Source organism: Bombina bombina, chromosome 2, assembly GCF_027579735.1.
Source record: "Bombina bombina isolate aBomBom1 chromosome 2, aBomBom1.pri, whole genome shotgun sequence".
Lineage (NCBI taxonomy): Eukaryota > Metazoa > Chordata > Amphibia > Anura > Bombinatoridae > Bombina > Bombina bombina.
Window position 1 is genome coordinate 832796725 of NC_069500.1, and position 26220 is coordinate 832822944.

The following is a 26220-nucleotide window of genomic DNA, read 5'->3' on the forward strand; positions in this document are numbered from 1 at the left end:
GTGCTGTGCACCAGCATTCAAACACCACAGCTATTCAGAGAATCAGAAGTGTCTTCTATGACACAAATGATGTCTTCACTTATGCAATAGACATTACAGCCAGCTCTTTGATCAGGCATGGTGTTTGAATCCTGATCCTGTAGTCACACGTAGCATATGTGCATATGCCGCTGAAACAGTAATAACTCTTACTAGAAGCATTTTTGCTAATGGAAGGCAGGGCTTGCCACTGGCATTGTATTAACAACTCCATTGCTTGGCACCAGCAGAAATGATATGATAACAAAATGAAAATTAAATACAAATATCATTTTTCAAGGTTAGGCTTATGAAACCTTCCAGCTCAACTCTTTCAGTTTTCAGGAATGGAACATCTACAAGTTTCAGACTAAAACTGCAGGAAAAGGGGGAAAAATAAATAATAAACATATATATATAGCAAAGTTAATTTAGTGTATAACTAAGCATTTTATATTACAATAGCAAAATGTTTACTGTCCCTTTACTATAAACCTTTCAAAAAATAATTACCTGAATGCCCATTTAAAACATAAAAACAGCATATTAATTTTAAAATATTTTAAGTCCATAAAAAAAATATTATACACTCAGAATAATGCAATCAATTGAGCGTAGGAGGAAGCCGGCTATGGATATATGGATATATATACCGACTAGTAATATAAAATGAATCATGGCCAGTAAAGCATCGAATTTTATTCCATATTACAATATTCTGTGACAATGGAAATCGTTGACATTTGCTACTTCACCGGCGTCCTCCTAATTTAGCTTAGGGTCCTTTAGCCCAGTGCTATAAATAACCGCAAGTGACAGTGACAAGCACAAGCCAGGTGTATGGCGCCAGACCACGCATGAGCTCCAGACATCGCCTCTCATTGGCTTCCGCCTTTCAGAACCGGTGTCACGTGTCCTCCAAGGAGTATATATAAGAGGTCCAATCGGTTTTTGAATGAATGAAAATTGTACGAGACCAATAACAAGAAGCAAAAATGCGCCGCATTATAATCGGGATTGGCGGGTAAGTGTGCAACTGTGCACGATCATGAGCCTGCGGGTTTAGTAGCGGGAAGCAATTGCTGGTGTGCGACTGCGAAGTTATTTGTTTTCTTGTCTTCCCAAGCTAAAGGCAATGAAGGGTCATTTGTGTAATAATTTAATTCAATGTTACTTGTGTAAAGCTAAAGTAACTTTGTTGGATGGAGGCTGCATGACAATGGTGGTCACGTATCAATAAAATGGTCATGTTTTTATACCGTATCCCGTCACTGAACATGGCTTCTATAAATGTAATAGAAAAGGCTTTGTAGTACAGCAACAACCATGGCTTATTATAAACGAGCCTTGGTAAAATTAATTAATTTACGCCTAGTTGAAGGGAATAAGTTGACTTTACAAGTTATGTGGGTGTTTTTTATAGTAATTCGTATGAATGACAACGTCATATTAATGATCTTTACTGTGCTCTCTGTCCTTTTGGTATTTTGACCAATTAACAACGATAGATGTTTGTAGCGCAGCTATGCAGCAATTAATGGTTAATGAATAACAAGTCTATTTATTTTTAATATCTGAGTGAATTGTACATAGTTAGCGCCTCTGTCATCATTTATCTCCCAATTAGCGCTCAGCCTCAGCTCAAAAGGTCAAGCGGGCGGTGACGTCACGGCAATAAGCTCGTGACCGACGAGGTGGCGGGAAAACGTGTTTGATCGGTAATAGAGAATGCTTTATTGTCGGTAGCGATTCGCAAGTATGAATTAGTATATGCATAGGGTTGCCAGGTGTCCAATGTTTAACCGGACAGGCCAGTATTTTAGGCAAAAAATCTATACACAAATATCGGACACTTAAAAGTCCCCTAAAGTGACAGCTAAATGTAAAGGACCTCCTAGGCCAAGAATTTTCTATCGTGTTACAGTCATGGGGGTGTTAAATCATTGCTGTGTGTGCTCCTAGAAGTTAAAGTGAAGGATCAATTTGGATGAATTAGTGAATTAGTTTTTAATAATACTATTAAAACAAGGGCAATTTAATTCATCAAAATTGACATATCACTAGTTTTCTTTTAAAACTTACCTTTTAATCCTGAGAGCTGCTCCAGCGATTCCACCTGCCGTCGGAAGCCTCTTACGTCAGAAATGACTAATCCGGCTTCGTCCAATCACTGCTTTCCCCCGGGGGGGCTCATGGCCTGAGGAAGCCGGACTCGTTATTTTGGACCCGTGAAGAGGACTTGCGACGGGTGGAGGAAGCGCTGGAGCAGCTGTCAGGATTAAAAGGTAAGTTTTTGAAGAAAACGAGGGAAATGTCAATTTTGATGAATTGAAGTGCCCTTAGTTTTTAATAGGATTATTAAAAAACAGGAACTAATTAATCTAAATTGACCTTCACTTTAAAGGGATACTAAGCTCATTTTTTTCATGATTCAGATAGAGCATGCAATTTTAATCAACTTTCTAATTTACTCCTATTATCAATTCTTCGTTCTCTTACTATCTTTATTTAAAAAAAAAAACAGGTATGTAAAGCTTTTTTAGGTTCAGCACCCTGGATAGCGCTTGCTTATTGGTGGCTACATTCAGCCACCAGTAAGCAAAAGTAACCCAGGTTCTGAGCCAAAAATGGGTCGGCTACTAAGATTTACATTTTTGCTTTTAAAATAAAGATAGCTAGAGAACAGAGAAACATTGATAATAGGAGCACATTAGAAAGATGCTTAAAATGGCATGCTCCATCTGAATCATTAAAGAAAAAATGTGAGTTTAGTATTCCTTTAAGGGGGTCAAATCACTACTATGTACATGTGTTACTGGCAATCAAGGGGAGTAAATGACTGCTTATATGTGTGTATATATATATATATATATATATATATATATACACACACTACGTTTTTATTTTTTAAGAAAAGGTGACGATACTCATGATTGATATATTCTGCTCAGTAACTTTGAGAAAAGCAAAAGGACAACATTATTTACAATACTTTATATATTTTTCAGCCCCCTCTTGTGAAAATTAGAGTATTTAAATGATTATTACTAATATTACCTGCTATGAGTTGGCAGAGGTGGGGGTACTCAGAGTACCTCCACAAAAAAGCCCTATGTATAATCTCTATAAGGCATACCTCGTTTTTTTACATATTGAAGGCTTATGGCAACCCTGTGTCGAGGAAGCCTATCGGCACACTTTTTCCCACATTTATACACACATAAATACATATGAAAATACGTATATACAAACACATAACTATGTATGTGTGTATGTGTGTATATATATGTATATATATATATATATATATATATATATATATATATATATATATATATATATATATATATATATATATATATATATATATATATATATATAAATATATACACACCACCAGCAAAAATATTATAACTCACTGAAGGTTTAGATGATGGTTAGCATTTTTTAGCAATTAAGTATTTTTTTAATTATGTACATTGTTTTTTTTACACACAATGCTATTGCACACTTAATAGACAACATTGTACTGAAACTATAACTTTTATATGCACTGTGAAACAAAATAATAGTGACTCACTTTATTGCGGTGGTCTGGAACAGAACCCGCAATATCTCGGTATGTATGACGGTTGGGCTTTATGTTGAGCTTTTAGCGGGACATTGTGTGACCACCCACCTACCTCAACATACCGGATATGAAGAATATTAAAAGGACAGTAAAGTCCAAATTAAACTGTCATGCTTCAGACACAGCATGTAATTTTTAAATTACTTTCCAATTTACTTCTGTAATCAAATTCTCCTTAGTATTGAAAATCATAAAATCTGGTTAGTCGGATAGTTTAGGAGCGTGCACATGTGTTTAACATTCTATGACAAGTTTTTGTAACTTTTTTTTTTTTATAGCAATGTAATGCATAGTTATAAACAGTGTACACTCTTAAGCTCACCTAGGATTACTTTTTTTTTTTTTAACAAATTGATACCTTGAGAACTAAGCAATATTGATAATAGAGCATGAAATTGTAAACAACTTTCTAAATTTTATCAAATACATTTTAAGTTTATTTTGACTTTGCTGTCCCTCTGAATCTTACTTTGCTAAAAGAAACTGTATTTTTCAGAATCACAAATGGTGGAAAGACAACACTGACTAAGCGGTTGATAAATATCCTGCCTAACTGTTGTGTGGTACACCAGGATGACTTCTTTAAGGTAAGTTTAATGTTCTTTAAAACATTAGGATGCAGAAATATCTGTAGTTGTGAGCTGCTATTGCTGACATAATTCTTTTCACTGTTAGAGGATAGCTTCCAATTCTATTGGAGTGGGGGTCTTTTAACGTATGTTTTTATAACAATAAATATTAGTTTTTTTTGGGCAACTTTTTAACTTGTTACAATTTTTTTTTGTTGAAGAAATTGTATTTTTATTTTATTCTAATGTTGATGTGTAATGAAGGCTCTAATTTTAGACTTGAGTTACTAAGTCTCAGATTTCTAAGCTGATACCATTGCTAAGAAAAAATGATATCTTGGTATGAGTGGTTTTATTCCCACTGTGTGGTGAAGGCTATATGTTCTCTCCCTACACTTTGCAGCATTGTTTTATTGCTCACTATGTTTCAGCCGCCGGATCAGATAGAAGTTGGGGAAGACGGCTTTAAGCAATGGGATGGTAAGATCTGAGTTCACTAGGAATAAAGTATACCACTGTTTAATTATACAACTAAAGAAAACAATGTACCTATAGCAAATGTCCTGTGGACATAATCTCTTACCATCTATTTTCTTTTACTTGGCAGTTATTACATCTATTGATATGGAAGCCATGGTAAATACAGTATCAGCCTGGATAGAAAACCCAGTTAAGTTTGCTCTGTCCCATGGCATCAGTGTTTCACCTCCACATAAAGGATCGGACAAAGAGGATCTACAGATACTGATTCTCGAGGGATTCCTGCTATATAACCACAAGTACATTTTTTTTTTTTTTTTTTTTTCTTGGAAGAAATTTAATATCCCACTTGTACTTAATGGGCCACTGAATACAGTAAACTTGTATAATTCTCCCATTTTCAAGCCCCCTTTGTTATGTGACAGACATCATCCAATCACAAACTAGTATACGTATACCCTGTGAGCTTGTGCACATGTTCAGTAGGAATTGGGGCCTCAGAAATTGTGCATATAAAAAGACTGCAAAATTTGATTATGGAAGTAAATTGGAAAGTGTCTTAAAACTGCTTGCTTTTTCTGAATCATTAAAGTTTATTTTGTCTTTAGTATCTAAGTGAAAGCAAGCAAGACCAGTGAAAAGAACAACTATATAAATATTTGTATATTTACAGGATGCTTGCAGAAATGTGCACTGAGCGTTACTACTTAACTATTCCATATGAAGAATGCAAGAAGAGGCGTAGGTGAGTCTTGAGGTAGTTGCTTTCTCCCTTCCCAGGCCACACGAACAGACTTAAATATTGACGCCTTTGTTTAAAGGACCAGTAAATACATTAGTTTTGCATAATCAACAAATGCATGATAAAAAGACAATGCAATAGCTCTTAGTGCCTGATATTCAAAATCTTGGCAGGATGTAGAGAAATTGCACAAAATGTTTTAGGATTTTTTTTTTATATACTTTATATTGTAAAGTAGTAGTCTCTCTGGTTTACATAAATAAAACTACATCACAACATAAACATTTCTCAAGAAAAATTTGTTTCTAAATTTTTAAGGTCCTTGTCATACGAACAAGACATTTTAGAATATCCGTCCAGAGATGCCGGATTTTTAATATCCGGCACTTTTACAGATTTCAAAGTGATGTCTATTTCCACTCATGTGTCATGTGATAGCCATCAGCCAATCACATATGCATATACGTATATTATGTGAATTCTTGCACATGCTCAGAAGGAGCTGGTGATTCAAAGTTTAAATATAAAAAGATTGCATATTTTGTAAATTAATTTTTTAAAATTGCCTGCTCTATCTGAATCAGTCAAGTTTTTAATTTTGACTTGTATCCCTTTAAATCCCAGTGGCCGCAATTACACTGTACCTGACCCTCCTGGACTTTTTGATGGACATGTATGGCCCATGTATCTAAAACATAGGAAAGAAATGGAGGAGAGTGGCGTTTGTATTGGTAAGTGAATTGTTTCTGGAACTGCATCCCAATTCATAAATTTGAGGAGGGATTTATGATGTCTTGCTGTGGAACATTTTATATAAACATTGGCTTATTTAACTGGTGTTCATTTATCCATTTAAGTTGACTCTAATGCAGTTAATGTCAGCCGGAAACATTAAGCCCATTGAGCTTAATCTATAAAAACCTTTGTTATTATATTAATCTTCCCTAAAAAAAAATTTTTTTCCCTGTTCCATAATAACACAATTCTTTGTCCTGCAGTTTCCTTGGATGGTCTTATGACAAGAGAAGAAATCTTCAGTAAAGTTTACACTGATATTCAGAACAAGATTTTAAACTTTTCATAGGTAAGGATACATCCTAGGCTTGACATAACACTTAATAACATGACATTTTACAAATAAAATGTAAAGTATGTGGACATGTCTTGGGAAGTAAATTACATTTACGATCTATAAATCTTTAGAAGTTTTATTTAGAGGGTAGGTGACCGCATTATGAGCGTAGAAATGTTTTCACATTTGGAAGTTGATTCTCTAATGTTAAAGGTACGTGAAACCCACATTTTTATCTTTCATGATTTAGAAAGAGCATGTAATTTTAAATCACTTTCTAATTTACTTCATTCTCTTGATATCCTTTGCTGAAAAGCATATCTAGATAGGCTCAGTAGCTACTGATTGGTGGCTGCACATATATGCATCATGTTATTGGCTCACCCAAGTGCATTGCTTTTTCTTCAACAAAGGATATCTAAAGAATGAAGCCAATTAGATAATAGAAGTAAGTTGAAATATTATTTAAAATTGTATTCTCTACCTGAATCATGAAAAACATTTTGAGTTTAGTGTCCCTTTAAGCGAGCCAGTATGAGGAACTGGCAAATGTGCATAAAAATTAGTAGATGGATAGGAGAGGCTTGTTAGACAGTTGTGTTTTTTTTTTTTTTGTTTTTTTTTAAATGTCTGAAAGATGACATCTGCCTTAACATAGTGAAATCCCGTCACCCTTAACTAATGCTTGTATTAGTGATAAAGACCTTAGTAGATGCAATGATCTCCCCCAAGTAAGATTTCTTGTATGTTATTTGTATCCTTTGCAACTAATATATGCTTTAGTTTCAGGGCTGGATCATTTCTGAATGAGTTTTATACATTCTGCATATACCTGCTGGATCCTACCTATATCAAGCAACACTATCATGGAAGAGAGAGCTATTTTGTATATAATCAGTAAATTAAGTTATCCTGTCAGTAACTTTGTATATTTTAAATATTTTTTTTATTAAACTATTACCATTTTTAAATTTAAGTATTAATACATTTCATCTTGCTTGTATTATATGTTGAATAAAATGTGTTTTTTTTAAAAAAAATAAATATATATATATATATATATATATATATATTTCCCTTCAGCAAAGTATTTAAACTGTTCTGATTTATTATGTAATCTATAGTCCCTCTTGTTTTATAGTAGTTTGTGACTTGATTGCCATTGGTTTGGTCTTCAATTATTTGTTTTTCTCAAATGCTATCTGTTTCACACATTTTCCTAGTCCTTATGCCACCATACAAAAGGCCATAATAGTGTGGTTTTATTTTCACAATAAGACCTGCTATAGGAATTTTTGGGGAAGAAATGATGAAGTTTGTCATAGAGTATTGTCAAATGTTCTTATATTTTAGACAAGAGGTTATCTCTTGCTTTTTGTATTAGCTTTTCACAACAAGACTAATAATCCATGTGGGCCATATAGACAACATTGTGCTCGTCCCCCATGGGTTGTGCAGGACACTACACTAATTGGCTAAAATGCAAGTCAATAGATAAAAAATAAATAGCCATGTGATCAGGGGGCTGTCAAGACACTTGGATAAAATGATAAAAGGTAATCACAGAGGTAAAAAGTATATTAAAGGCACAGTATACACCAATTTTCATATAACTGCATGTAATAGACACTACTATAAAGAATTATATGCACAGATACTGATATAAAAATCCAGTATAAAAACGTACTTAGAAGCTTCCAATTTAGCTCTGGGAAATAGCGGACACTCTCCCCCACACTTCCTTTGCATATGAAAAGACCCTTTACACAAACAGAAGCAAGCTGGAGTAGGTATACATTGGTTATCTCCTAAAACTTTGGGGCTTGGTTAGGAGTCTGAAAATCAGAGCAACGTTACTTAAAAAATAAGCAAAACTATCCATAAAAAAAAAAAACCCTGTATGGGCTATATAAATGAATCATCTACAAAACATTTATGCAAAGAAAAATCTAGTGTGTAATGTCCCTTTATTATAGCTGTGTTGGTTATGCAAAACTGGGGAATGGGTAATAAAGGGATTATCTATCTTTTTAAACAATAACATTTTTGGAGTTGACTGTCCCTTTAACTTCACTGCCTTCAGCAGGTTAAACAACATTCTAGGGCCCATATTTATCAAGCTCCGTACAGAACTTGAAGGGCTGTGTTTCTGGCGAGTCTTCAGACTCGCCAGAAACACAAGTTATGAAGCAGCTGTCACAAAGACCGCTGCTCCATAACCTGTCCGTCTGCTCTGAGCAGGTGGACAGACATCTCCGGAAATCAACCCAATCGAGTTGATTGACACCCCCCTGCTGGCGGCCTATTGGCCGCAAGTCTGCAGGGGGCGGCGTTGCACCAGCAGCTCTTGTGAGCTGCTGGTGCAATGCTGGATACGGCGAGTGTATTGCTTGCCGTATTCAGCGATGTCTGGCGGACCTGATCCCGCAGTGTTGGATCAGGTCCGCCAGACCTTGATAAATATGCCCCTAGGAATCGGCAGCCTGAGATTTTTAGCTGCTTCCAATTAATTTAATTAGGAAGAGGTGGGTGGATAGAGACTATGAAGGATTCTGGGTTCTAAATGCCTTCCCCATATTACCCTATACTGTATATATCTCCTCAAGTTTAATGCTTTTGCTGCTAAGCCTTTTTTCACCCCAATGCTAAGCCACTTTTGAGTTATTTTGCTACCTCTATTTAAATCTTATTGTAAGTCAAAATGTCAGTAAATGACCCACACAATTTTATATAGTTTTTTTCTTCAGCAGGCCCAACAGATTCACCATATATTAAACCATTATTACATTTATAATAACATGATACATGAGATAGCTATGGCAAAAACTGTAAATAAAAAATATTTTTTTTTCTAAGATTTAGTAGATAATAATGAAAATGGTCAAGTGACTACTGCTGTTCGCCTTACTAAATTGTCGTCATGGGTAGTTACATGTGAAATAGGGGTCCATACGGGCTTATTGTGGTTATGATAAATTATAGAGGCCCCATTGTTCAGTACAGAAATAAAAGCACTTTTATTCTTGCAAGTATGACCCATTCCTAAGCAAATCTCCATGTGTTTGTTTTTATTATCTGCTGTATGGTACTGCTCTAATAGCATCTTGTGAAAGAGCAGGCAATCATCTTTCAAATGAGGGGTTTTGGAGGTTTGTAGCTGAGATCGAGCTTCCCTGTTCTGCCCCCTTTTGTGACATCACCCTCTAGCTGCCAACAAACCCGGCCTGTAGTGCAGAGGATTGAAGAAAACGGTGTTTAATCAGCGATCCTGCTGCATGTCGGAACGGGCTTGTCATACAGGCAATGATGTGCATGACGACTATAGACCGTTGTGCACATTAAAGGGGTTAATACCTGGTTTAACCCCTTAATGACCACAATGTACCCTGTATGTCACTGGTCGTTATTGTTTTTTTCAGGACATAATAGCACAAGTCTAGCAAGAAAATGCTATTAATTCCCTCCCTCCAGCAGGTTTTGTGGAATAGAGCAGTCTCAAAGCTGGTGGCAAGACCGCGCTATAAAACAATCACGTCCCAAAAAAAGGCCAGCGACATACGGGGTACGTCGCTGGTCCTTAAGGGGTTAAAGAATCACTCATTCCTGTATCCTATTTATACATATAAAGACTACCTTCCCACACCCAGGACCTTTCAATTTGGCTAAATTTTGGGGAGGTATACAGTGTATTCAGAGCCCTTCATTTTTTACATTTTGTTATATTCCAGCCTCATGTTAAAATGAATTCCCCCCCCCCCCCACATCAATCTACAATCGATACCCCATAATGACAACGCAAAAACCAGATTTTTTTTTAACTTTGCAAATTTATTATAAAGGGAAAAAATAATATCACAATGACTTAAGTATTCAGACCCTTAACTCAGTACTTAGTTGAAGCACATTTAGCAGCGATTACAGCCTCAATGCTTTTTGGATATGATGCAACAAGCTTTTTCTGGATTTGGGGATCTTCTGCTATTCTCTGCAGATACTCTCAAACTCTGTCAGGTTGGATGGGGATTGTTGGTGGACAGCCAGTTTCATTTCTTTCCAGAAACCTTTGATTGGGTTCATGTCTGGTCTTTGGCTGTGCCATTCAATTACATTCAGTCAGAACACTGACTGAAACTAGGAATTTCCCTGCTTTTTCACATTTAAAGGAACAAGTGTTTCAATGTTGATGGGTTGATAAGTGGTTCTGTAACGTTGATTGCTTATATGGGAGTGTCTTTTGGATCATATTTCAAATTTCCTAGTAGACCTGTGATCAGAATTCCAAAAGCAATTGCCTACCTAGAAGGGCATGAAAATTATGTGAAAGAGGTTAATTATGTCTATTTACTGGGATTTTTTTTATCTTTATAAGGGTTTCTTTGAATTCACTATACCCCATACAATAAAAACATTGGTTAGGTTTTCTTATTGCATTTGAAGATTCCTCCTGAATTAAAGTGAGTTTTCGGCTGTTTTTACAGGGATCACCTGCGTCTTTGAGGTATGTGTTCTTTTTCATATTTGGGTTCTCTTATACCTCAGACTGGTTTGGGGGCCCCCTCTGCGCCACTAGCAATGAGGAGGTGCTTCTACCACTAAGCACTTCCTCATGTTTCACATATTGACTCCCAACACAAATTGATGTGAATCCTGTTCAGGAGGATTACAACACACAGTGCTCTCTTATATGCATTCTGTCTGAATCAAATGCATGGATATGTCTTTATGTATAGGTTTGTGGTATTTAAGAAATTCTCAATGTATGCTTGCTTTTATGAAAGAATATACTTTCGTTAAGGGGCGTATACTGCATTTTCACATAAAAAGTGCACAATAAAATTCATATTTTAAACATAGAAAACATATTTGAACCATTCACACAAAAATAATCAGAGAAAACTTGTATTATAAGGTGCATAAAAAATCATAATATTATTCACCAAAAATCATATTTATTTCCAATGGCATGGAGAGTCCACAATTCCATTCCAGTTACTAGTGGGAATTCAACTCCTGGCCAGCAGGAGGAGGCAAAGAACACCCCAGCAGAGCTGTTAAGTGTCACTCCCATTACCCATAATCCACAGTCATTCTTTGCCTTTACATCTGCGAATCTCTCTCTGAGGATAGTTCTAGATCCTCTAACAAGAGACTCTCTTAATGGATATCGCAGGACCATCTGTTTCAGGGTACATGCTTCCTGAGATTATCCTGGGTGATTGTGACCACAGATGCCAGCCTGACAGGTTTGGGAGCAGTTTAGGGTTCTTTAAAGGCTCAGGGTCTCTAGACTCGAGAGGAATCTTCTCTCCCCATAAACATCTTAGAGTTGAGGGCAATCTTTAATGCTCTATCCTGTCCTCAACTAAGTTTAGTCCGGTTTATCAGATTCCAATTGGACATCACCTCAGTGGCATACATCAACCACCAGGGAGGATAAGTTCCTTAGCTATGAAAAAGGTAACTTGCATTCTCCAGTGGGCGGAGTCTCATGATTGTCTCCTCTCTGCAATCCACATCCCAGGGGTGGACAACTGGGAAGCGGATTTTCTGAACAGGCAGATCTTACATCCCGGGGAGTGGGCTCTCCATCCGAAAGTAATCACAATGATAACCCTTAGGTTGAGGGTTCCGGAGTTAGATCTGATGGCATTTCATCTAAACGCCAAGCTTCCAAGGTACGGGTCAAGATCAAGAGATCCACAAGCAGTTCTGATCTACACTGGCGATTCCGTGGATTTTCGTTCTTGTGTACCTGTTCCCTCCGTTTGCTCTCCTTCCTCGAAACAGGAGAGGGTGTCAGTGATTCTAATAGCTCCTGTCTGGCCTTGCGGGATCTGGTTTGTGGATCTGGTGAAGATGTCATTTATTCCCCCTTGGAGATCCCAAGGGATCCCATCTCAGGAAGGACCTTCTACTTCAAGGTCCCTTCCTCTACCCAAATCTAAATTCTCTGAAGCTGACTGCTTGGAGATTGAACGCCTAGTTTTGGTTAGATGTGGTTTCTCTGAGAAGGTCATTGATACCATGCTTCATGCTCGTAAACTTGTTACTCGTAAAATTTACCATAATGTATGGCACAAATACCTTTATTGGTGTGAATCGAATGGTTTCTCTTGGTGTTGGGTGAGAGTTCCTCGTATTCTATCCTTTCTTCAGGAAGGCCTGGAGAAAGGTTTGTCAGTCAGTACTCTGAAGGGTTAGATTTCTACACTGTCTATTCTTTTACACAAAGGACTGGCAGATCTGCAAGATGTTCAATCCTTTGTCCAGGCCTTGGTCAGAATCAGGCCTGTGTTTAATCCTGTTGCTCCTCCTTGGATCCTTAACCTTGTTCTTAAAGTTTTGCAGAAGGCTCTATTTTGAGCCTATTCATTCGGTTTATATTAAGTTATGATCTTGGAAAGTTTTGCTTCTTCTTGCTATTTCATCTGTTCGCAGAGTTTCTGAGCTTTTGGCTCTGCAGTGTGATACCCCTTACCTTATTTTTCATGCAGCTAAGGTGGTCCTTCGTACAACGTTGGGATTTCTTCCTAAAGTAGTATTGGATCGCAACATCAATCAGGAAATTGTTGTTTCTTCTGTCCAAATCCTTCTCAGAAGGAGCACTAACCTGGATGTTGTGTGGGCAATCTACTGCCCTGTTCGTTGTCTTTTCTGGTAAGCGTAAGTGTCAGAAAGTCACTTCTACTCTTTCTCTTTGGTTGAGAAGTGTTATTCAGTTAGCACATGAGACAGCTGGGCAGCAGCCTCCTGAGAGAATTACGGCTCATTCAACTAGGGCTGTCTCTTCCTGGGCTTTCAAAAATGAAGCTTTTGTGGAGCAAATCTGCAAGGCGGCCACTTGGTCCTCTGCATACTTTTTCCAAATTTGATACTTTTGCCTCGGATGAGGCTTCCTTTGGGAGAAAGTTCTTCAAGCTGTGGTGCCTCCTGTTTAGGCCTGCCTGTCTTGCTCTCCCTTCCATTCTGTGTCCTCTAGCTTGGGTATCGTGGACTCTCCATGCCATTGGAAAGAAAACAAAATGTATGTTTTCCTGATAATTTTCTTTCCTGGCATGGAGAGTCCACGACCTGCCCTTAATTCGATTTAAGACGGCAGTTTTATTTTTTTATAAACCTCAGGCACCTCTATACCCTTGTGTCATCTTCTATTTCCATTTTCCTTTGGCCGAATGACTGGGGATTATGGGCAATGGGAGTAGTGACACTTAACAGCTCTGCTGGGGTGTTCTTTGCCTCCTCCTGCTGGCCAGAAGTTGAATTCCCACTAGAAATTGGAATGGAATCGTGGACTCTCCATGCCAGGAAAGAAAGAAACTTATCAGGTAAGCATACATTTTGTTTTTATCAACAACAAAAAAATTGTATGTAATTTACACAGGAATAAATCGTATTAAATATGCACAGCGTAAATCATAATTTTTGTACACTGGATGTCCAAAAATCACCCAGAAATTTGTACTTATAAATACAAAATGCAAAGTGTAATTGTTTTTTTTGTAAAATGGGCTGAGTATAGGTGTATATAAAAAATGTCTCTAATCCAGCGTGATTCTATAAAGATATTCGCACTGCAGATCTCACAGTTTTTTCTCGACAACTAAAAGGTGGCAAGCTTTTCTCAAAACAATACAAATACAAATCTACTGTGTTGACTGGTCCTTTAATACCCTAATAGAAAAACACATGCATACCAAAATATAGGCGATTGTAAGATGCTATACACAGAAAGCAGCATAATGTGATTTATATTGGCTGCAGGATTTCATTTTTAAAGTGCGCTCCCTGCTAACTTCGTTCTAAGGAGCGAAGTGTCCCTATCCAGCGAGCTCCATTAGTTTCAACAGGAGCCAACTTGCCACTCACAGGGACTGCCCCTTTTTCACGATCTTTCCACCAGGGCAGCCCTGCGAGAGTCGCCGAGAAAAACTAGGTTTGAACTGGCGAAGTTTATATCATCTAGCCCCATGTGTCAAGCGGGAGGTAGGATAAAAATGAGTAATGGGCATTGTTTGAGCTGATGTAAACAAAAAAAAATGCAAACCATGGGCATTATTATCAGTTGTAACTGCTGTTATCTTTTCTAATTTCTCCTTTTCAATGTTATGTAATTTGGTTGGAAATGTTCAAGACTCTCAGAATAACCTCAGAGTGCAGACATTTATTCAAAAAAAGAATACCCTTGTGAAAGTATGCAAGCTTAGATTAAAGGGATAGTAAAGTCCAAATGAAACTTTCAAGATTCAGATTTACTTTTATCAAATTTGTTTTGTTCTTTTGGTATTCTTAGTTGAAAGCTAAACTTAGGTAGGCTCATATTCTAATTTCTAAGCCCTTGAAGGCCACCTCTTATCTGAGTGCATTTGACAGTTTTTTTTACAGCTAGAGGGCGTTAGTTCATGTGTTTCATGTAAATAACATTGTGCTCATGCATGTGAAGCTATTTAAGAGTCAGCACTAATTGCCTGAAATGCAGGTCTGTCAAAAGAACTAAAATAAGGAGGCAGTCAGCAGAAGCTTAGATACAAGGTAATTACAGAGGTAAAAAGTATATTTCTATAACAGTGTTGGTTATACAAAACTGGGGAATGGTAAACAATAAACAATACTTTTTTTGGTGTTTACTATCCCTTTAATTTTTTAAACTACTGTAATCCATTAGAAAAGCTGCATTTTCATTAAAACTACTAAAATGCTGTACAAACACTGCACATATTCCCAAATCCGAAATTTCAAAATCCAAATTTATTCTAAAATCCAAACTTTAATATATATTTTAATATATTTCTAAAAATAAAATTATCAAAAATTACTAGCACAAAAGTATTACAAAAAATTATATAAAACTACCTTTAGTTACATATGTAAGCTGTACTATGAAATTTAAATATTGCCTAAATGAGATAAAATGCAAATATTCCAAAATCCACCCTATTACGAAATCCAAAACTTTTCCAGTCCCAAGCAGTTTGTATAAAGCGTTTTCTACCTGTATTATATTACAGCCAATTCAAGATAAATATGTAAGAAAAGAAAAAAACGGGGAAAAAAATCCTCTAAGAAACAGACATTTCACTTTCAAGGTTTTCTCAGAGGTTTTTACAGACCTTCACTGAAGCAAATGATACTTATAAGTTAATAAAAACAATCAAAAATACATACACTCAACGCCTAAGCAAAAGGCTAAAGATATACTGTCATGTTTGCTACTGCTGTCAAGTAATTAATAAGTTAAAGCTGAGCCTGTAGACTTGGAGCTGGGCAGAGCTGGTGTGAGCAGGTATAGAGGGGAGCAGACTATATTTACACTGTCCACATGCTTGATCTTATAAATTTGGAACATTACACCTCTCCTGAGGAGGGGGACTGTGGAATTGGCAAGTGATTTTTACTGTTAGTCAGTACAGTCTCGTTTCTAGTCATCCCACCCTGTCTCATGATTCAATGGAAATTATCAATAGGAACTTAGATGAACATACAGTTTAAGGCAGTGTTTAAATGCAGCACTTCTAGTCCAGCCTACATAGTGTACGTTTATATATATATATATATATATATATATATATATATATATATATATATATATATATATATATATATATATATATACATACACACATATACATTACCATTTCTCCATGTTCAAAGCTAACCCACACATTTTTGAAAAAGATCAGAAGCAATAGCTAAACAAAGCTACTATTCTCTATTAGAACACATTCTTTGTAATTCGTTGTTGGATGAATTAATTTATACAGGGCTCTGGTGCAAAAACACATTTTGCTCTCCCCCTACACACACATCAACACATAAAATATAATGGACACTAATAATTATTCAAGTTGAAATATTGATAGATATATGAATAAATAAAATATTTATTTTCCCACTACATTTAGAGACATTTAACTAGTTTTGCAATAAGTGAGACCTCAGATCATATGCATGGTCCCAGCAGAGTCCTAGGTTTATCCAAACTGTCCTCTTGTCATTAAGCAAATAATGTCTGTAGATTGCAGGCTAATCCCTGCTGCTGTTTAAAGCATCTTTCCGGCTGGTTCCAGTCATCATGAAAAATTCAAAAGTGACACAGTTAAGTATGGTATTTTAACAGACGTGCAAAAATTAGTTCTTGTTCTTTGTAAAATTAATTTGAACTAATTGGGGCATATGTACTGTATCAAGCTCCGAATGGAGCTTGATGCCCCGTGTTTCTGGCAAGCCTGCAGGCTCGCCAGAAACAGCAGTTATGAAGCAGCGGTCACAAAGATCGCTGCTCCATAACCTGTCCGCCTGCTCTGAGCAGGCGGACAGACATCACCGGAAATCAACCCGAACGAGTACAATCGTGTTGATTGACACCCCCCTGCTGGCGGCCCATTGGCCGCGAGTCTGCAGGGGGCGGCGTTGCACCGGCAGCTCTTGTGAGCTGCTGGTGCAATGCTGAATCCGGCAAGTGTATTGCTCGCCGTATTCAGCGAGGTCTGGCGGACCTGATCCACAATGTCGGATCAGGTCCTCCAGACCTTGATAAATATGCCCCATTGTGTCCATTTGTTGGTTAACTAAACAAACTAAAAAAATAAATCAAACATTTGTTCATTTTGTTTTGCTATTTAATAGATAGGGAAAAACATGTTGCGTTTGTTTATTTAAAGGGACATAAAACAGGTTGAGATCTGTGCATATCCTAAAAGGGCTAATTAATTAAAAAATAGTTTGCATATAAAAATTGTTTAAAACTTGCTGGCATAATAAGCAAAATGTATTACATAGCTAAGCTGCCTGGAGCAGCCAACTCCACCCCTCTTATCAGTGTTGAGACACAGACATTGTAATTCAACTGAGTTCACAGCTTCTAGGCATGCTCCAGCAGATAATCCCTATGCACTTTTGCATTCTACAAAATAACAATAGATATAGATACAGCCATAAAAGTAAAAGTGTGTGTGTGTGTGGGGGGGGGGGGGTTAGTTTACAATTCAGAAACATATGAAAGGGTTAATGGCAAGGCACTGCAGTATAAATTTGTAATTAAAGTACATTTTATATTTTGTCTCTATCCCAACTTGTTTTATGTCCCTTTAATGTGCACATTTCTGACAAATTTAGTTCAAATTTGTTGATTTTGTTTTGCACATGTCTATATTTTAACTTATTTGCAACATCTTTTATGCCCCTTTAAGGACAAATAGATAATGGTATACAACTACAGCTGAAGGTAGTACTTGTTATCTACTACCCCCCTAGTACAACGTTTTGAAACCATGCATAATTGTGAACTAAATACATTCAGATGGACAGCTATTGAAAAGGTTATGGTACCTAAGAGAGGTGGTGACATTGACATCCTTCTAGCCAAACGTGAGGTGTTCTGGATCTTCACTTTGAGGACCAGAACACCCCATGGCCTAAACTCTAAATATGACCTTATAAACTTTTGGGAGTAACAGCTTATGTCTATTACTTAAATATGTCTTTAATAGTGGTTACAACCCTGGTTTCCCCTTGTACATAACTTCACACTTGTTCTTTTTTTCGTGTGCCCTTTGGCATCTCTTCCTCCATTATAGCCAGGTGTCATATTTTGCTACCTGTATTTATTGGAGTTTCTTTTCTTTGTGTACATAGTCTGCAATACAGGCAGTAATCATATATTAACATTTTCCAACTTGGCACCTATACTGTGCACTCTTTTGGACGTTTGTCCTATGGTGTTATAATGAATGAATCTATATTATTAAATGTAGCCATATAAAGTTATCTATTATGTTATCTATATCATTCTATTCTATCTTATTTTCATTAAAAAAAAATTCAGTATTCTGCTTCTTTACTTTTTCCACCAATTTCTTTGAGCACTTTATGGTTATTATTATATTACTTTCTTATATAGTATATTATAGTACTACTATTTTTCTATTATGCAATATGTATTTTAGCACTATTTATAATATTTCAGACTAACCACAGTGTGCTTAATCTGATGTTTACATATACTTAGGTATATTATATACTTCTTCTTGTAATGTTTTATAATAACTTTTGTGCTCTTGCTTATGTGTTTTATATATGTACTTACCTGTGCGTATTTTGCAGGACTGGTCTTCATTTATTTCACATCTTCGGAAATAAATCATAGAAAAGTCCTGGTTAGTGCACTCGTCTTTTGCTTATATATATAATGAATAGAAAAAAACTTGAACTCGCTGGATATTTCAAAATTCAAATTTACTGTGATAAGTGTAACGTTTCGGGAACTTGAAGTCCCCTTCTTCAGACACAAGTGATACAAAATTCAATGCCTATATGGCCAAACATAGTTTAAACCCCACCCCCCAATTAGACAGAAAGAACCGCCAAAAAAATGGTTGTCATGGTAACCACTAGGTCACAAATAATCAACATAGTGAAATTTACATACATTGTCTGAGTATCAATTGCTCATAGTGTTATTCATCATAACAATGTGACTTATGTACATGAGAAACACTGAGAGAAACATAGATAGCAAATAACAGGAGAAATGTACAAATCCGCTCTCCCACGGATTAAACAGTGAGACAAATGTCAGGATCATCACGCTTCCTATTCGTCACTTCAAGGGACACTGAACCCAAATTTTTTCTTTCCCGATTCAGATAGAGCATGACATTTTAAGCAACTTTCTAATTTACTCCTATTATTAAATTTTCTTCGTTCTCTTGCTATTTTTATTTGAAAAAGAAGGCATCTAAGCTTTTTTCTTGGTTCAGTGCTCTGGATAACACTTTTTATTGGTGGATGAATTTATCCACCAATCAGCAAGGACAACCCAGGTTGTTCACCAAAAATGGGCCGGCATCTAAACTTACATTCTTACATTTCAAATAAAGATACCAAGAGAATAAAGAAAATTTGATAATAGGAGTAAATTAGAAAGTTGCTTAAAATTTCATCCTGTATCTTAATCATGAAAGAAAAAAATTGGGTTCAGTATCCCTTTAACAAGCCAGGAAGAGTAAAGATATAGATACCTGTCTGTGTATATTATGTATATGCAATCTAGTGTGTAATACATGCTTCTAAGCTCCACATCTCCCTTATGATTTGAATGTTCCCCATACGCAATCCTGTGACCGTCGGATCATCGCCATTCTGTCCGCAAAACCGGAAGTGACGGATTACGTCACAAGACAGGCATAAGCCAATCAGCGAACGGCTAACAGGTTGCCATAGAGACATAACAAGCCAGGCTATCCAGCGCATTCACCAGCGCAGCTAATACCCAAAATAAAATCATAAACACCATACAACCACACACTAAGAATCCCTACTTGTTTAGATAAATGTGTAGAATCATTCTGATCTATATCACACCTGTCTTTGAGCACAGTGATAGGCATATACTGATTATGCCCCAGCGTGCAAATATCCAAATAGCAAATGTAATCTAATTAGCAAGTGTAATTTAATACTGTAAAGTACACGTAATATTGCAAATATCAACCAATATGAAAGCTCCCTTATTCATCTAAATAAACTACCCTATGCACATAATAATGAAATAAGGCATAGGCAAACATCAGTACTTCAAGGTATCCTGTAGTATATCAGTCTGATCCAGCCTATTACAGTCAGTCCAGCGCCGAAATACCAGGCAATTCCTCTCTGAACAAGGAACACAGCAACCCCAGACGATTGTTTCGGCCTTCATTGGGCCCCGTCAGTGAGGTGTAGCAGTATTCCTCTAAGCACACTGAGCAAGGAGTCCACGTCTGGTTTCCCCTTTTTCCCATAGGGAGACTAAATACACACAGAGAGAAGCACACTCACAGGAACGAACAACTGGCTCACTACTATTGTTAGCCTGTTCTATGGCGATTGCCTGGTATTTCGGCGCTGGACTGACCGTAATAGGCGGGATCAGACTGATATACTACAGGAAAGTTTTTCTCTGTGAAAAGTATATATATATATATATATATATATATATATATATATATATATATATATATATATATATATATATATATAGGGCTCAACATTTCCACTTGCTTACTGGCCATTGGAAAGCAGAAATTTAATGGTGGCGAGTGAAAGTTACTTAGTGAATGTTGAGTCTGACATTCTGGTGGCATGTTGTAAGTAGCAAAGTTGGCACATTTTATTTGCAGAATGTAAATTTGTCATGGGACCATGAGGGTAATTTTATATCACCCACTTTTTTCAAACCAGTAGACAGTAATGATTTCATAGATTACTATAGCAATCATTTATCAAGTTGGAAGACAAATATACCTTTTAGTAAATTTCGAAGAATCGGTAGGAATTGCACTACGGATCAACTATATGATCAACAAAGTATAGTCTTGAAAAATAGATTTAGAGATAAGGGATATCCAATAGGGATTTTTGAAAATGGCTATAAAAAGGCGAGACAATTAGATTGCACACTTATTTTTGAGAAAAAGGTAGAGAAAGAAGAGTTGGACACAAAAAAAATATAGTTCAAACTTCATTACTCAGTACAATTCAAATCATAAAGCCATAAAAATAATTATACACAAATATTGGCCATTTCTTTTGAAAGACCCTTTTCTAAATAAGATCATACAAGAATCCCCTGGTTTCACTTTTAGAAGAGCTCCAACCATCAAACAAAGATTTGGCACCAAGTAAGGTGGTCTTATCAAAAAGAGCTCTACAGAAGAGGGATGTAAAGGTCAATAAAATAAATGTTGGAACAAGTGGCATCTTTAAATGTAACCATGCTAGATGCTTAATGTGTAAATTTCTACCCAACAAGGCCAAAACTATAAAATCAACAGCCACTTCTAAGACCTTTAAGATTTCTGGACATATCACTTGCAACAGTGAATATGTCATTTATGTACTCACCTGTAGTGGTGGGGTCCAATATTTAGGATGTACCACAAGAAAAATAAGAAAAAGATGGAGTGAACATCTAAGAAATATTAAGAATGGCTCTTTAAAGCATAGTGTATCTAGACACCATGTATATGCACATGGACAAATGGATTGCCAAATGGTTATTACTCCACTTGAAATCATCAAGCCCCAGATTGGTATAAATAGGACAATGCATTTGAGAAAAAGGGAAACATTGGATCTACAAGTTTGGATCCCTGTTTCCCTTTGCTACTAATTGAATGTTTTTGTTTAAAGGGCCATAAAACCCAAATGTTGAAACACTTGAAAGTGATGCAGCATGGCTGTAAAAAGCTGACTAGAAAATATCACCTGAATATCTCTATGTAAAAAAGAAAGATATTTTACCTCAAAAGTTCCTCAGTAGCCACATCCCATTGTAAAGGACTTCTAAGCAGCATATCAGTATGTCTGTACCGGGACAGCTAAGGGGTTGAACCTTGTGCACTCTCATGTTATTTCCCTATTCAGTTTAAAGGAAGTTTACTATGAAGTCTCATGAGAGTCAAGTCAAATCCCATGAGATCACAGTAAAAGAGTTCATGACCTCAGCACTGTTGATGCTGATTGACTGCAGTTCATTTCTTCATTTTTTTTTTTTTTTTTTTACCTGCAGCTAAGCAGCAGCTGAGTATAACTTTTTACACAGAACTTACTCTGCTGAGCTGAGGAGATTGTGAGGTAAAATATCTTCCTTTTTTACATAGAGATTCTCAGGTGATATTTTCCTGTCAGCTTTTTACAGTTATACTGCATCAGTTTCAAGTGATTTAGCATATGAGTATTATGTCCCTTTAAGCCAATGAGATTCAGCCATTTTGCCAGTTTTTTCTTAGGTTCTCATCATTCTGATGTATCATGTTATTCTTCCCCCCTTATGATTTAGGGACACATTTGCTAGATTAATAATATTATTATTATCTTCATACTTTATGTAGTATAATATATGGGTCTTTTTGTGTTTTTCTCAACAAATTCTTTTATTTTAACAATCACTCAAGATTATGATATTTTTACTATTATAGCATCCATGATTTATTTCATGGAGATTTATGTCTAATATTAACACTTATGGTTATATCACATTAGATTTTTAGTTAGATTTCCATTAAGGGACTTTTTGTTCATTAGAAATTACGATTGGGCTTTTGGCCCCATTTTAGTTAGATTCACATATTTATTATTATAATAGTCACTTTGCTTATAGACTAGGGGCGCGATCCGATATCGATCGCAGTTTGCGGCGCAAGCGAGGGAACCGGCGTCGCCCGCAGTTTCAGCTCGCAACTCGAGCTATCCCATATAGGTCGCCGTCAGATGCTAACGTGCCGTAAGTCTCACAAACCAGCGATGTCCAGAAATCTGCGTAAGTACAAATTTCTGGCGTCGCCAGTGACTTGCGGCACGTTAGAAACTGCCGGCGCCTATAAAACCTGACTAAAGTTTAAAACACCCGCACTGTCTAACACGCCTCCCTAACATAGCCCGCACTGTCTAACACGCCTCCCTAACATAGCCCGCACTGTCTAACCCTCTATCCGCTATCCCCCCTCACTAGCCCAACAATAAAAAAGCTATTAACCCCTAAACCGCCGCTCCTTTACCCCGCCGCAACCTAATAAAGTTATTAACCCCTAAACCGCCGCTCCCGTACCCCGCCGCCAGCTATATTATATCTATAACCCCCTAAAGTGAGCCCCTAACACCGCCGCCATCTATATTAAAATTATTAACCCCTAATGTAAGCCCCTTACACCGCCGCCATCTCTATTAAAATGATTAACCCCTAATTTAATCTACCTACCCCCGCCGCCAGCTATATTATCTATATTAACCCTAAGTATATTATAGTTAATATAGGTATTACATTATATATATTAACTATATTAACCCTAATTATATTAGGGTTAATATAGTTAATATAGTTACTATAGTATTTATATTAACTATATTAACTCTATCTAACCCTAACTAAATTTATATTAAATTAATCTAATTCATTTATAAACTAAAATATTCCTATTTAAATCTAAATACTTACCTATAAAATAAACCCTAAGATAGCTACAATATAATTAATAATTACATTGTAGCTATGTTAGGGTTAATATTTATTTTACAGGTAAATTGTTAATTATTTTAACTAGGTATAATAGATATTAAATAGTTATTAACTATTTAATATCTACCTAGTTAAAATAATTACCCAATTACCTGTAAAATAAATCCTAACCTAAGTTACAAATACACCTACACTATCAATAAATTTAATAAACTACAAACATCTATCTAAAAATACAATTAAATTAACTAAACTAAATTACAAAAAAAAACAAACACTAAATTACAAAAAATAAAAAAAGATTACAAGATATTTAAGCTAATTACACCTATTCTAAGCCCCCTAATAAAATAATAAACCCCCAAAATAAAAAAAATTCCCTGCCCTATTCTAAATTCAACAAATTTCAAAGCTCTTTACCTTACCAGCCCTTAAAAGGGCCTTTTGTGGGGGCATGCCCCAAAGAATTCAGCTCTTTTGCATACAACAAATACAATCCCCCCCCCCCCATTACAACCCACCACCCACATACCCCTATTCTAAACCCACCCAAACCCCCCTTAAAAAAGCCTAACACTACCCCCCTGAAGATCTCCCTACCTTGTCTTCACCACACCGGGCCGAACTCCTGATCCGATCCGGGCGATGTCATCCTCCAAGCGGCAAAGAAGAATTCTTCCTCCGGCGACGTCTTCCTCCAAGCGGCAGCAAAGTCTTCATTCTTCCGGCGGCATCTTCAATCTTCTTTCTTCGATCCGCCGCCGCGGAGCATCCATCCCGGCCGACTGCTGAACTTGGAATGAGGTACCTTTAAATGACGTCATCCAAGATGGTGTCCGCCGAATTCCGATTGGCTGATAGGATTCTATCAGCCAATCGGAATTAAGTTAAAAAAATCTGATTGGCTGATTGAATCAGCCAATCAGATTCAAGTTCAATCCGATTGGCTGATCCAATCAGCCAATCAGATTGAGCTCGCATTCTATTGGCTGATCGGAACAGCCAATAGAATGCGAGCTCAATCTGATTGGCTGATTGGATCAGCCAATCGGATTGAACTTGAATCTGATTGGCTGATTCAATCAGCCAATCAGATTTTTTTAACTTAATTCCGATTGGCTGATAGAATCCTATCAGCCAATCGGAGTTCGGCGGACGCCATCTTGGATGACGTCATTTAAAGGTACCTCATTCCAAGTTCAGCAGTCGGCCGGGATGGATGCTCCGCGGTGGCGGAGCGAAGAAAGAAGATTGAAGATGCCGCCGGAAGAATGAAGACTTTGCTGCCGCTTGGAGGAAGACGTCGCCGGAGGAAGAATTCTTCTTTGCTGCTTGGAGGATGACATCGCCGGAGGAAGAATTCTTCTTTGCCGCTTGGAGGAAGACATCGCCCGGATCGGATCAGGAGTTCGGCCCGGTGTGGTGAAGACAAGGTAGGGAGATCTTCAGGGGGGTAGTGTTAGGCTTTTTTAAGGGGGGTTTGGGTGGGTTTAGAATAGGGGTATGTGGGTGGTGGGTTGTAATGGGGGGGGGGGTATTGTATTTGTTGTATGCAAAAGAGCTGAATTCTTTGGGGCATGCCCCCACAAAAGGCCCTTTTAAGGGCTGGTAAGGTAAAGAGCTTTGAAATTTGTTGAATTTAGAATAGGGCAGGGAATTTTTTTATTTTGGGGGTTTATTATTTTATTAGGGGGCTTAGAATAGGTGTAATTAGCTTAAATATCTTGTAATCTTTTTTTTATTTTTTGTAATTTAGTGTTTGTTTGTTTTTGTAATTTAGTTTAGTTAATTTAATTGTATTTTTAGATAGATGTTTGTAGTTTATTAAATTTATTGATAGTGTAGGTGTATTTGTAACTTAGGTTAGGATTTATTTTACAGGTAATTGGGTAATTATTTTAACTAGGTAGATATTAAATAGTTAATAACTATTTAATATCTATTATACCTAGTTAAAATAATTAACAATTTACCTGTAAAATAAATATTAACCCTAACATAGCTACAATGTAATTATTAATTATATTGTAGCTATCTTAGGGTTTATTTTATAGGTAAGTATTTAGATTTAAATAGGAATATTTTAGTTTATAAATGAATTAGATTAATTTAATATAAATTTAGTTAGGGTTAGATAGAGTTAATATAGTTAATATAAATACTATAGTAACTATATTAACTATATTAACCCTAATATAATTAGGGTTAATATAGTTAATATATATAATGTAATACCTATATTAACTATAATATACTTAGGGTTAATATAGATAATATAGCTGGCGGCGGGGTAGGTAGATTAAATTAGGGGTTAATCATTTTAATAGAGATGGCGGCGGTGTAAGGGGCTTACATTAGGGGTTAATAATATTAATATAGCTGGCGGCGGTATAGGGGGATTAGATTAGGGGGTTAATAATTTTTATATAGGTGGCGGCGGTGTAAGGGGTCAGATTAGGGGATAGATAAGGTAGATGGCGGCGGTTTTAGAGGCTCACAGTAGGGGGTTAGTTTATGTAGATGGTGGCGGGGTCCGGGAGCGGCGGTTTAGGGGGTAATAACTTTATTAGGGATTTCGGGGGGGGGGGGGGGATCGCGGTTGACAGGGAGATAGACATTGCGCATGCATTAGGTGTTAGGTTTATTTTCTAGTTAGTTTAGGGAGTTACGGGGCTCCAATAGTCAGTGTAAGGCTTCTTACGGCTGCTTTTTGTG

General features: G+C 36.7%; 1 protein-coding gene across 1 annotated transcript; it reads left to right on the plus strand.

The window, feature by feature from the left end:
* The first annotated feature begins 901 nt into the window (after nt 1-901).
* Nucleotides 902-7488, plus strand: NMRK2 (nicotinamide riboside kinase 2). Its single transcript, XM_053703135.1, has 8 exons — nt 902-1042; nt 4146-4236; nt 4650-4698; nt 4826-4997; nt 5372-5443; nt 6065-6171; nt 6439-6524; nt 7296-7488. The coding sequence occupies exons 1-7, from the start codon at nt 1014-1016 to the stop codon at nt 6522-6524; spliced, it is 606 nt and encodes a 201-aa protein (XP_053559110.1). The 5' UTR covers nt 902-1013; the 3' UTR covers nt 7296-7488.
* The last annotated feature ends 18732 nt before the right edge of the window (nt 7489-26220 follow it).